Here is a 12,484-nt window from a genome sequence, read left to right as displayed (position 1 = left end):
CTAGGTCCCGGGTTCAAATCCCTTGGCAAGCAGTGAGAGTCTTAAGTGTTGGCCGTGTAAATTGATGTGGGTTGCATGCTAGGTCAACCGGAATTTTCATTGGCATAAGGACAGTACTTCATCGTAAAAAAAAAAAATTAAATAAAGGTATTTTTATTTTTATTGAATATTGCATAAGACATTAATGATGGCCGTCAATGGCAGACTGGCCGTCAGCGACAATGATGAGTTCTGACTTCTGAGGAGGCACATATTCGTCAGAATTATTCACTTCTGAGTTCTGACTCCAAAAGTCATTTTAATTTAAAAAAATAAAAAACTTTTAAAATTAATTGTAAACAACTAAACATTAGTAAAATGAGCCTTTTTTCAAACAAAAAAATAAATAATATAAATCGAACATATTGTTAAAAACTAAAAATAAAAAGTGACTCATTATTCAAAATACTAATTACATATGAAACTAATCCCACCTAGAGTTGTGAGTGAGTTATGCAATTTACCGAGCCGTAGACGTGTAAGTGAGTCAAGCCACCTCGAGCACTGCTCGATAAATGGCTCGTCAGCCAAAACCGATGAGTTATCGAGCTAAGTATGAGCTGATCCCGACTTAAGACTCATTAGCTCAGGAGTTGACTTTTTTTAAAAATACTAATATAAAATCACTTAAAATGAACTAGCATTCAAAAAGTTAATAAAAATATTTAAAAATAAATATCTTTTTTTCTTATATTACATAATTTATTATTATTTTTTAAAATTTCTCATTCTTTTTAGCATTTTATTATAATAATTATTTGAATCAAAATCATTTTCCCTCTTTCGTAATAAATGAGCAGCTTGTGAGCCAGCTTAAACTTATAGAATAATGCTCAACCTCAAGCTCAAACTTGATTAATTAACTAAATTCAAGATAGGTATGACTTGAGCTCAACTCGACTGATTTACACAGCTTATTCCCACACATTTGAGTTATAATTCTATAAAGCCAGAAGCACGCATTTGGGTAAATTAGTAAAATACAATAATGATTGAAGGACTTAAAAGTCCTTTTTAATTCTATCTTATCACATATTTGATTACAAACTATGTAAAAATCCACAGTCTAAATAAATAATAATTAGATTCTCATACAATTAAAAACATCCTCTATAAAGTTTTTTATCATTTCAATTAAAGATTAAAATACCTTTAAAGTTATTGAAATCATGTATGTAAAAAATTTATGATATTAAAAAAATGATGATATTAGTAAAAATGAATAGTTTTGATATTTCATTTGAAAGACAAAATATCAATTTTAAATTTTATGTAGAATGAGGCTTTTCCTTCTAAAAAGAGAAAAATTCATACATTAAAGTTTTGTTTGGATCAGCTTTTTTATTACTCTTAAAATAGTTTTTTAATAAAAAAAAATTAATTTTTGTACAAAAAAGCTGTTTTAAGAAGCGGGGAAAAAGCTGTCACAAATGAAGCCTAAATTTTAGAGGAAGTTACATACTTAGTACTCAAAAGATTAGCATTTATATATTTCACACTTAAACTTCAATATTTTTATGATGTAACGCTCTATTAACAAAGTTAGCGGATCTTGTTAGAGTCATTGGATCTTGCACAACATGTCACCATCTTGTATTCGTCGTTGCCTAAACTCGTCAATGCCTTCCCTTAGACCCATCATTGTTGTCTCTAGGCCGACCATAGCCGCATATGTCCATGTGATTCCTCACTTGTTGTCAAGGGCATGAAGAATTTTCAAAGATCGCTAGCGTCGAGAGCTCACAAGCAAGGGCATCAATGATTTCAATCGAGGAAATTATGTGAGGAGCACACAACAAGGTCATCAATGGGTCCAAGCGAGGCGGAGCTCACAGGCAATGGCATTGACGAGTGCAAGCACGACAAGCTTGCAAGCATGGGCTTTGACACGCAAGCTAACATTTGGCGAGTGCGTCGTGCGGGTTAAGGATTTTTTAAAAAGGGTGTTGTTCTTATAGTATTTGAATGTAAATAATGAAACTTGAGAGCTATGTCTCTAAATTACCCTAAATTTTATCAAATATCTTGATACCCTTGACTTTCCTCCCTTCTATGAAACCAAACTCACATAACCATGCAATAAAAAAGTTCCCAAAAGCATATTATATAATTCATTTTGCAAATAAAATCAGTATCTGGAAAATGCTGTATATAATAAGAGTTAAGGAGTGAAGTTACCAAACATAGTAACATATATAGACACTGTACTAAAGAATTTCAACGTTAAAATATTGACATTCATAGGATGGCACACCTGTTTTCGGCCTGTTTGCGAAACTCCTGAGACTCTTCCAGAGCCCTCTGTAGCTCAGCTTTGAGCTTCTTGATCTCCTCATCTGACTTCAACCTTGATGCTTCTGCAATCTTTTCTGCTTTCAGCCGCGCGGTTTGCTCTTCGGCTAATTGCTTCTCAAGCCTTTCTATTGTGAAGTGCAATTTCTCCTCTACCTGCATAAAGTCAAAAATTATTTAAATTATGAGTTTTTTAAAGTGAATGAATGATCCTTCAATATGTTAAGGTGTGTTAATTTTAGATCTATTTTTTTCTAAATATTCAATTTAGGCTTAACTTGAGTAGATCTAAAACTGAATATATGGAGTGTAATTTTAATAGTAACAGACCTAGTGGAGCATTGTGACTTTAGCCAATCAAGTCATTAATAAGAGTAATCGTTTTAGATATATTGAATCTATTGTTCAGAGTAATATGGATGGGAATATTATCAGTAGAATTCAAGTTGGATGGTTGAAGTTGAGGAATGGATCGGGCTTGTTGTGTGATAGAAAAGTCCCCCTCAAACTTAAGGAAAATTTCTATAAGATGGTGGTGAAACATGCAATGCGTTATGGTGCAGAATGTTGGCCATTAAAAGATAAGCATAATACTAAGTTAAGTGTTGCAAAGATAAGGATTCTCGGGTGGATGAGTGGATTTAACCTTAGAGACCGGATTCGAAATAAGCATATACGTGAAAAGGTTGAAGTAGCTCCCGTGGAAGATAAGATTAAAGAGAGCCGCCTTAGATGGTTTGGTCACATAAAATGACAGCCTTCCGATGACGTGATTAAGAAAGCAGAGGTATTAGATTTAACTTATATTAAGAAAGGTAGAGTTAGACCTAAAAACACTTGATTAGAAAATATTAGAATTGATATTTATGTAAATATTAGAATTGATATTTATGTACTAGATCTAAACGAGAATTTGACTTTTAACAAGACACAATGGAGAAAGAGGATTCATGTAGCCATCCCCACGTAGTGGAACAAAGGCTTGATGTTGTTGTTATTGTTGTATTCAATTTAGGCCTTCGTTTAGGATAACTTTTGATTACTGTTTTTTCGTTGCTTTCAAAAAAAATTACTAAAAAAACTACGTTAAAAAGCATCAAAAAGGTTGTTCCAAATGAAGCTTTAATCACTCAACTCATTAAATCTGAATCAATTTGACGAAATTGTTAGAGGGAAAACTTCAATAAGAAAAATCTGAAATTTTTAGATCAATTTCATTAATATGAGCAAAGATTTATCCAAAAAAGTTCAAAATTGCCGGAAAAGCTTCCCTCCGTCAACTTTCAACTAAATAAATGACAAAAGTAATAATAGGATCAAATTAGTTTTGATGAGTTGAATGAAAAAATCTGGGACTAAAAAATTTATGGACCATTTTGATCATTTACGCTAATTTCATAAATGAACAAAGGAAACATACAGTGAAAACCATGCAATTTTTACTAAAACAAGTAATACCATTTCAGTTATGCGTTTGATCTGATCATCATATGATTTATAGATCTCTTCCTTCAGTTGAGATAATTCCTTCGCGGAGTACTCCTTATTAGCTTCAATCGCTTCCTCCATTTGCTGCCGACGCAAGGCTCCTTCCTGAATAAACATGAGAAATAATGTCATGGATGAACTTACATGCTTGAATGATGGATCTGTAAATCATCAAGGCAAGAACAAAGTTGTACCTTGACTTGAGAAAATATTTTACTGGAGAATGGTTTTCCCCCATTGCTTGCGGCAATGGAGTCTACAAGAGAGATCAACTGTTTTAGTTGCCCCTCTCTCTTAATCTTGTCCTTGGTGTTATTATCAAAAACGACAACTCTGTTTTTACACAAGTTTATAATGTTCTGCAAGATAATTTTTATCCAAGGTAGGAAAGTTAGACATCAGATGAACTTAATCAAAAATATGTTGAGAAGCATGAGCATAGAAAGAGATGCGGGAAAAGTAGAAGGAAAGGCATAAAACAAATCTAAATAAAGATTAGTAGTGTAGATACATATGATAAGCCTCTAAGTACTATGTTGGCATATTTTGTGAGAAAGCATGTAGCATATTTAAATTTAAATTGTCTGCATGCTGGACTTCAATCTTTATTGTTGACCTCAAAATTAGCTTCGGAGTCGAGTTGACCATGCACAACGAAAAAGAGAAGCAGAGGAGCACAACATCTCATGAAATTCACATCAAACTCGTCGACCAAAAACTCAAATTAGCAAAATGGCATCCATTCGCGAACCAAACAGCGCCGACTCATTCGGGGTAATTGAAACAGCCAAAGATTGACAACCATATTAGCTAGGGTCACCAATCGACAACAATTGAAAGGATCGAGGTGGAATTGACATGCACAAACAACAATGATTAGGCAAGCAAGTTGATGCATGATTAACTAAAACAAACATTCACTATTATTTTAAAAAAAAAAAATGAATGAAAATTTCAAATATATATAATTAAAAAATCCTACATATCCTAACCCTAACCCTCCTCACATAGATATAACTCATCCCACTCACTCCCTAACCCAACACAAACGCAAAGGGCCAAAGCCCCCCCCTCTCCCCTTTGGTCGCACAAAACCTGTGCCAAGCCTTGACGACCCTCGCCATCATGCATGCCGCCGACCAACTCCCAAGGTCGGCCACCTCCTCTCCTTTCTTTTCCTTCTTCCTCTTCTTCTCTTCTTCCTTCTTCCTCATCTTCTTCTTCTTCCTTTAATCTTCTTCTTCCTCAAAACCCTAACCCTAGCCGCCACCTCCTTCTCACTCTAAAATCTGAGAGAAAGAAAGAGATTTCTTTCACTAACTTCATCTCTTCAACCTCAAAATCCCCTCCCTACAACCTCCTACATCATACCCATCAAAAATCTACCTTCCTCTCTATTCTCTGTTTAGACCTAGAGAAAAAAAATTCTCTAAACATAGAGAAAAAAAATTCTCTAAAGATAGAGAAAAAAATCACTTTCTATCTCTAGGCCACCTCGCCAAACACATCTCTTTCATTCCCTTTCTCACTAGAGATAGAGAAAATAATTTATCCCTATCTTTCTCTCTCTAGAATTTGAGAAAGTTTATCTCTCTAGCCCACCTCTCTCTCTAACTAACCCTCTCATCCTCTCCTCCTTCACTCTCTCTCGACAAGAAAAGGAAATAAAAAAGAGAGAAAACTCATGCGCCACCTCGCCTCATCATCTCACTATCATCGCCCTCGCTATCATGCACTTTAAGGTATAACCCCACAACTTCAAAACTCCAAAAAATCCGAGTTGTGATGCATTTGGCACGACGAGTGGTATAAGTACCTATTTTTCTTAACCAGCGGGCAAAACTTGTAGGCAACGCGGACAACATGCCGAGCAAATCTTGTTTGCACTTTTCTTAGTACGGTGGGATCAAACATAAGTATCCATGTTGTCTTTCTTGACTGGCGGGGAAAGATTATAATTTGAAAACAGGTACCTGAAGACCCATGTGTTTCCTTTCTTGGTTGTGGGATTGAATATTACAATCGCGATATTAACTATAACACCAACTAGCATACCCGATGCAACTCCCTGTATGGGGAGAACACCAGGATGCTGCCAAAATTTAGACTAACGAGCAACTTAAACTAAACTTTAAAAAAAAACTAAAATCTAAAATTAAATTGATAAAAAAAATGAAATCCTAAGTTGCAAGTTGAGAACAAAAAAGAATAGAAATGTCTTTTAGAGAACTTGTGTCGAACTCAACAGCTTGCCAACGGCATGAACCAAAATCACCTCCTTAGTTCATAAAACACCTCAAGTCTCTCAAGAACACCCTCTGTTACTTGAAATTTGTGTAATATGAAAAATATATGGGCTCCCTATTTATACCCCAAAAGGAAGTCATTTGTGGAGCCCATCTAAACTAAAACCCAATCATGAAAAGCAAGGAATGAACACATGTAAAACATGCTAACATGACATTTCGGGGCATTCATATTGGGGTTCCCGATAAACATGCAATTGGATAAAAACATAAACAATAATACGCCTAAATATGAATGTCAGTTAACCTAAAAATGCAAAACTATGTATACACTCCTACAACTACGCATTCATGTCAACAATTATTTTGTAGGACCCTTGCATATCACCTCAATTAAATGATCCTCAATAAAATAAAATGAGCAGTCATGCTATGAATCATGGGTGTACAAATGTCCTAAGAGACATACATGATAGATATTAAAGGGATTCATACACATCCCATGAACATGCCTTTGAAAAGAAATAAAATAGTACATTGTTGTGTGTCACAGGTTGCACGACTCTAAAAAATTGCGAGACACATCAAATCATCAAAGTAAAATTTTGTTAGTGTCCCCAAGTCATCTGGTGCAAATGCATCGAAGATATATGAGTGTGTTATACGCATACATTAAGTAGCGTGTGTGCATATCTTTAGATATGCGAGTGCATTTTACAAATGCATCAATAATCATATAAGATTCAGATGCATCATACGTGCACATTTTCCAAAATGCAAATACATTATGCACACGCAGTACGTCATACATGAATATATCATGCATACACATTATGTGACATGAAGATGTATCATGCATATATGAATATGCAAATGTGCCATGCATATGTACTATGCAACATGCATATATACTATCCAGGACTCCAATATACCATGTATGTGCAGTACAAAATTCAAAGGCATCATGCATATGTACTATCTAACACGTCAATATACCATGTACATGTGTCTGTGCAACATGCAAAGGCATCGTGCACATGTACTATCCAACACACCAAATATCATCTACATGAGTTGTGCAACATGCAAAGACATCATTCATATATACTATCTGACATGTCAATATATCATGTGTATGTATCATGCAACATACAAAAGCATCATGCATACATACTATCCAACATACAAATATATCATATTCATGCACTGCATCACAAGCATATACACCATGAAACATGCACATACACAATCCAACATGCAAACATAATATATATACGCCGCACAAAATGCAAATGCATCGATGCATATGCAAATGCACCAAACATACCTATCAAGAGGCATATAAATGCAATAAAACTACATGATTAATTTTCAAAATTCCAAAATCCCCTTTAAAATAAATGTGGGCATGGGACCTAACAAACATAATAAATATACAAGCGTTATGTCTGAAGATTATGCACATACCCAAAAAATAATAAGTGAGTTTTAAAACGCGCAACATAGATCATGCAAGTGTGCTAAAAGGCATACATAGCATTTAAAAATGAAATTTAAATTATCTAAATAGAAGTGGTCTGACCATTACGCTAAATTTTTAAACCTCGATGTCCAAGAATGCTACACAGGTCAAAAGTGAACATAAATTCAAGTTTGACCCTCATCCTTGAATGGGCTGGATTTGGCACGACTTGAATCAACGAACAAATACAAGGTCGTAGCTTCGACCAAAGTATTTGATTTTATATGTTCGTATTAGACCTTCAAGACCTCTTATAAGAAAGATTCATTCATTAAAGCACAAATTCTCAAAACTAACGATTATTGAATCAATCGAAATATTTGAGTTTATATGTTCATATTAGGCATTCAAAGTCTTTTATAAAGAAAATTCACTCATTAAAATATAAACTCCGGTTATGCATACAACTACCTAAAAAATCAATAGTCGAACTAGATCTTTTGTTGGCAAGAAAACAGAGTATACAAGGTTCAAATAATGAAGATCACCCACAAACCCTAATGATGACCGTATTGAATGTAAATCTCAACAAAAGAGGACTCAATCATTAAATGCCATAACACTCAAATTGAGCCCGATCCTCTGTTGATAAATATACAAAGTTGTAGGGTCAATCACTGATGATGGCCATGATGAGTGTGAATATCAACCGGAGGGGATTCTCAATTTTAAATGCCTCCAAAATTCAATCAAATAAACATATTTAAACTAACTTAACGCAACCCCAACGACGATCGTGTTAAAAATTAATCTCAACCGGAGTGGAACATATCTTTTAAATACCTTTAATCTTCAATTAAATATAAATATGTAAAGTGACTTTAATATCACCCCAAAGATACCTGTGTTGAATGTGAATATCAACTAGAAGGAATTCTACCTTTTAAATGCCCCAAATTTTCTATAAAATATAAATATATTTAAAATGACTTTAATGTCACCTTGATAATAGTCGTACTGAATATAAATCTCAACTAGAGAAGAATCTGTCATTAAATGCCATAACACTCAAATTAAGCTCGATCCTCTCATGATAAATAAACAGAGTTGACATAGGCAATCTCCGATGATGATCGTGTTGAATATGAATATCAACTGGAGAGAATTCTATCTTTTAAATGCTCCAAAACCCATGTATTAAAGTTCAAATATTTTAAATGAAATTAAATCACCTAAAAATTTTTAAAGCAAAAATCTATCCATCTTTCAAAATCATTTTTCAAGGAGAATAAATTTGAGAATAACTTCGGCTCACAAGGAGCGAATGTATGATCAAAAATATCACTAAGATTCATCCACAAACAATCTTTTGCTATTAAAGATATGGCAAATTTCTTTTAATCAATGATTTGGCCTAATAGCTCCATAAGACTAGTGGCTTGGCTCAACAGCTCCAAGTGTTAAATAGTTATGATAGGATCCTCTAATTGGTGGATTGGCCTAATGACTCCATGGAACTAGTGGTTTAGGCCAACGTTTCCACATGGTGAAAGATTATGACTAAAGCCCTCTAATTGGGCGGTTTGGCCTGATGGCTCCACCATATTATGGTCCCGGCTATAACTCGTATATTTCTCAATGGCTAATGTCTTTGAGTAATGAAACATAAGGTATACTTGATAAGAAAAAAAGCTCTCTATCAGCTAGGGTCAACTCAAATATATCCTCTTAGATAATCATTCATCTCATGTTTACAAGATAATCTTTAACAAAGCAACTCATGGTGCCGACAAGGGTTCTTCGATCAGGTTTGGTCAACTATCTCCTCTGATTAAGTAGACTGAGGACCACAATAGCTTAGAATGACGGAACCATAGGATCTTGATCGGGCACACTTTAAGTACACAGTGATAAATTTCAAAAATACTAAAAACAAAATAATCCTCAACTATATTAAATGATCATTTTGGTCCATCGACTCCTTAAAGAGGAACCAAAATAGTCCCATCATGAGACTATTTGATTACTTTTTAAAGACTTGAGGGACCAAAATTGTCTTTTAATATAATTGGGAATAATTTTGCTCCTTCATAAAGAGTCAAAGGACCATTTTGGTCCTTTTCTCTTGCCTATAAGGGCTTGCACCTATAAGAAACTAGACCCCAAATTATAAAGTGCTCGTGAAATGAGGGTAAAATCTATGGGTACTGTCTTATCTAAAATTGAATGACTTTTAAAAATTAACCCCGAAACCTAATCTCGTTAAAACTCTCCCTATAAGCCAGGGTGAAAATTTTCGAAGCCCACATTTACTATAAAGAAATGTTGAAGTAATTTGTTAACAGTTCGTAAGAGAAACAACTCTAGATCTGAAAGCAACTGCATTAACAAACACAAAAAACAAAAACATTTGTTTCATACTGATGATGATCTAGCAAGCCATCAAGAATATAATTAAGTGGGTGTTTAGCTGGGTGCAAACATAATGCAAAAGGGTTTGCATAAAAAGCAACTCTTTTTACGTTTAAAACCATCTATTATGCAGAAATTTACTCGACCCTGAAATCAATTTGCAGCAAACCGAGCAAGTACCTTATGGTACAACCTAGTTATACCTAGGCACTGCATTAATTTGGCCAGATCAAATAGCATGGACATTTTCCATACCTTGCCCAAGCCCAATCCTTAAAAAATGGATATATTCTTCTGCCAAAGCCTGGATAATTCTTTGATATTGGCTAAATTGAGCAAATCCATGTAGGCCTACTTGTAGTTAGATGAGGTTGTTTAGGCTTTTTATTGCCCACCTACTCCTAAATAGCATAACACCAAATCAGATGCGACCAAATATTTATCTAACCTTTTTTTGCTCAGCATGGCTATCAGTCTAAGTGTCTAAGTAGGTCCCTCGGATCATCTCCATTTCTAAGCATAACTGAGGACATGGCGTGTGTTCACACCCGTTTTTGGTTTGGGTTTTTTGGTTTAAGAGACCAGTGTCATGCTAGGAGGCATTAGACGGGTTGAATCCATGAAGTGTCATCCAACAAGAACAAATCTCCTATTTATTTTCCCTCACGAGTTACACAGCCATTTTGTTGATTACATGCCCAAACAGGGATCAATCTAGAAATTGCAGCAGTATGAATAATTCTAAGAAATTAAAAAGTTAACAAGTAAAAAATTTCTAGTTTCTCATTGTTGCCCTTATGGAGCTTATTCAGTATGAATCCTCCCCCTCCCCCACCCCCCACCCAAAGGGCTCACTCCCGAGTGATTCTCTATGTATTTGGAGTTGCTTTACACACATTAGGGGTTACGAGAGATATCTTTGCTTTCAACAAAGATAATGACTAAAAGATGTCATTCTGGATTTTAGGATGAGTCATCTCATAAACTAGTCACTTCAAAATGTATGCCATCATTGATGGTATATGTAGTTGTGAATGCATAGCACATATTCTTTGCGAATTGGAAAAAACTTGGACTATCCTAAGGGCATCTCAAGTGTCATCCATTGATTAGTCTAACTTTCTATGTGTTAGTTCTCATTCTTCACTCAAGTTAGGTTAAGCATTTTGAGCTATGCAAGAAGGATGACAAGGTTATGGGATCTATCAGCCATCATCATGCGGCATTTTCCATGTCTGCCTCCACAGCCCAACTTATGTATGGCGAATGAAGAATACCAAGAAACCCATTACCGTCATATCATATGCCAACTACTTTTCCCTTGCCTCAACTTTACAAAGCTACAAAAAGCACAGGTAATGATCAGAAAATGACAGTCATCACATGCATTCAATTTTTTAAATATCAAGTGAAATAACCATGCCTTAAATGTAACGAAGCTTAGGTAAATACTAGTGATGCAGGCAGAACAAAAAAATCATAAACTAAATAGGTTCTGAAGCAACTTCAGGACTCAACTTGAGCGCAAAAAAAAAGGCTACATGTACATCTTAGCTAATCATATAAACATATCCCAAGGTAACCCATATTAAAGTAAAACTAAAGTCCAAGATTGTGAAAACTGGACCGAACGTCGAATCGAAAAAATAAGAGGTTCAAGGCTCAATAGCTCAATCGGGGTTGAACCAGGAGTTGAACCGGATGACGTAATAAATATTATAGCAATTTAAATAAAAAATATAACATCCAAAATTCAGGTAGGAATAATAAAAAAATTATTTAAGAAAATTATTAGTTTAATCTAAACAATTAGTCTCTCTTAAATTAGAATTAAGTATTATATTAAGTACTAGTTTAAATAAAATTAAATATTTCCTAATATCCTAATCACCGAATAGATGCTTACATTGAATGGTAATGTGGCAGTTATTTGTTTGTGGGCCCTTTTAATTCAGTTGAGTTCGCGCATGCAAAGGCGGTGGGAAGCAAAGTGAAGATAAGAGAGTTATAGGTGTTGGGGGATCTCTCCAGAATTTTTCTTTTGATTCGGAATTTATGCAAGCAGCAATTACGGGATTACTATTAAAGAGGGAATTGGGAGATGCTGTAGTAGAGGGAAGATTTAGCATTGTTTTGAAGATAAAGATCAGCCTTGTGAAGATCTGTAGCAGTGTGAAGGAACCGTGAGTGTGAGGAATTATTTTAAAGCGCAATTCAGTGCTATTAAGAAGGAATATTGCGGCACAATGCTTGGCTGAAGAATCTAGCATAGTGAGTGGAAAGGAATTTGGCACTGTAAGTATACCATTTGAATACTGTCATTAAGATTTGGATAGAATCAATCTAGAACTATGTAATAATTGTAATTTGTGCAAACTAATGATGGAAACAATGAAGAAAGATTAAGAGTTTAGGTTGGAAGAACTATTTCAGTAAAGAGAGGAAATTTAAAAGATTGGAAGAAAGGTAAAGATTATAATATTCTTCCTTGTCTTTTATATTATTTAAGGTATTAAAGTTCTTAAAGATGTTATTTTTATTGTGT

The 12,484-nt window shown here is 34.6% G+C and overlaps 1 protein-coding gene across 4 annotated transcripts in view; it reads right to left on the bottom strand.

The window, feature by feature from the left end:
* Positions 1 to 2,114: 2,114 nt before the first annotated feature.
* LOC110092459 (immune-associated nucleotide-binding protein 9) overlaps positions 2,115 to 12,484 on the bottom strand; it is a 40,336-nt gene continuing 29,966 nt past the window's right edge. For all 4 annotated transcript variants that reach the window (XM_020817015.2, XM_020817016.2, XM_028700072.1 and 1 more), the window contains 3 exons: positions 4,014 to 4,178; positions 3,790 to 3,924; positions 2,115 to 2,487 (listed from right to left, as the gene is read on the bottom strand). In XM_020817015.2, the coding sequence (XP_020672674.1) occupies positions 2,278 to 2,487; positions 3,790 to 3,924; positions 4,014 to 4,178 (510 nt within the window). In that variant the 3' untranslated portion in view covers positions 2,115 to 2,277. The remainder of the gene's footprint in view (positions 2,488 to 3,789; positions 3,925 to 4,013; positions 4,179 to 12,484) is intronic.

The sequence above is a fragment of the Dendrobium catenatum genome, unplaced genomic scaffold (genome assembly GCF_001605985.2).
Source record: "Dendrobium catenatum unplaced genomic scaffold, ASM160598v2 fragScaff_scaffold_1446, whole genome shotgun sequence".
NCBI classification, from domain to species: Eukaryota; Viridiplantae; Streptophyta; class Magnoliopsida; order Asparagales; family Orchidaceae; genus Dendrobium; species Dendrobium catenatum.
This window is presented reverse-complemented; position numbering and strand designations above follow the sequence as displayed.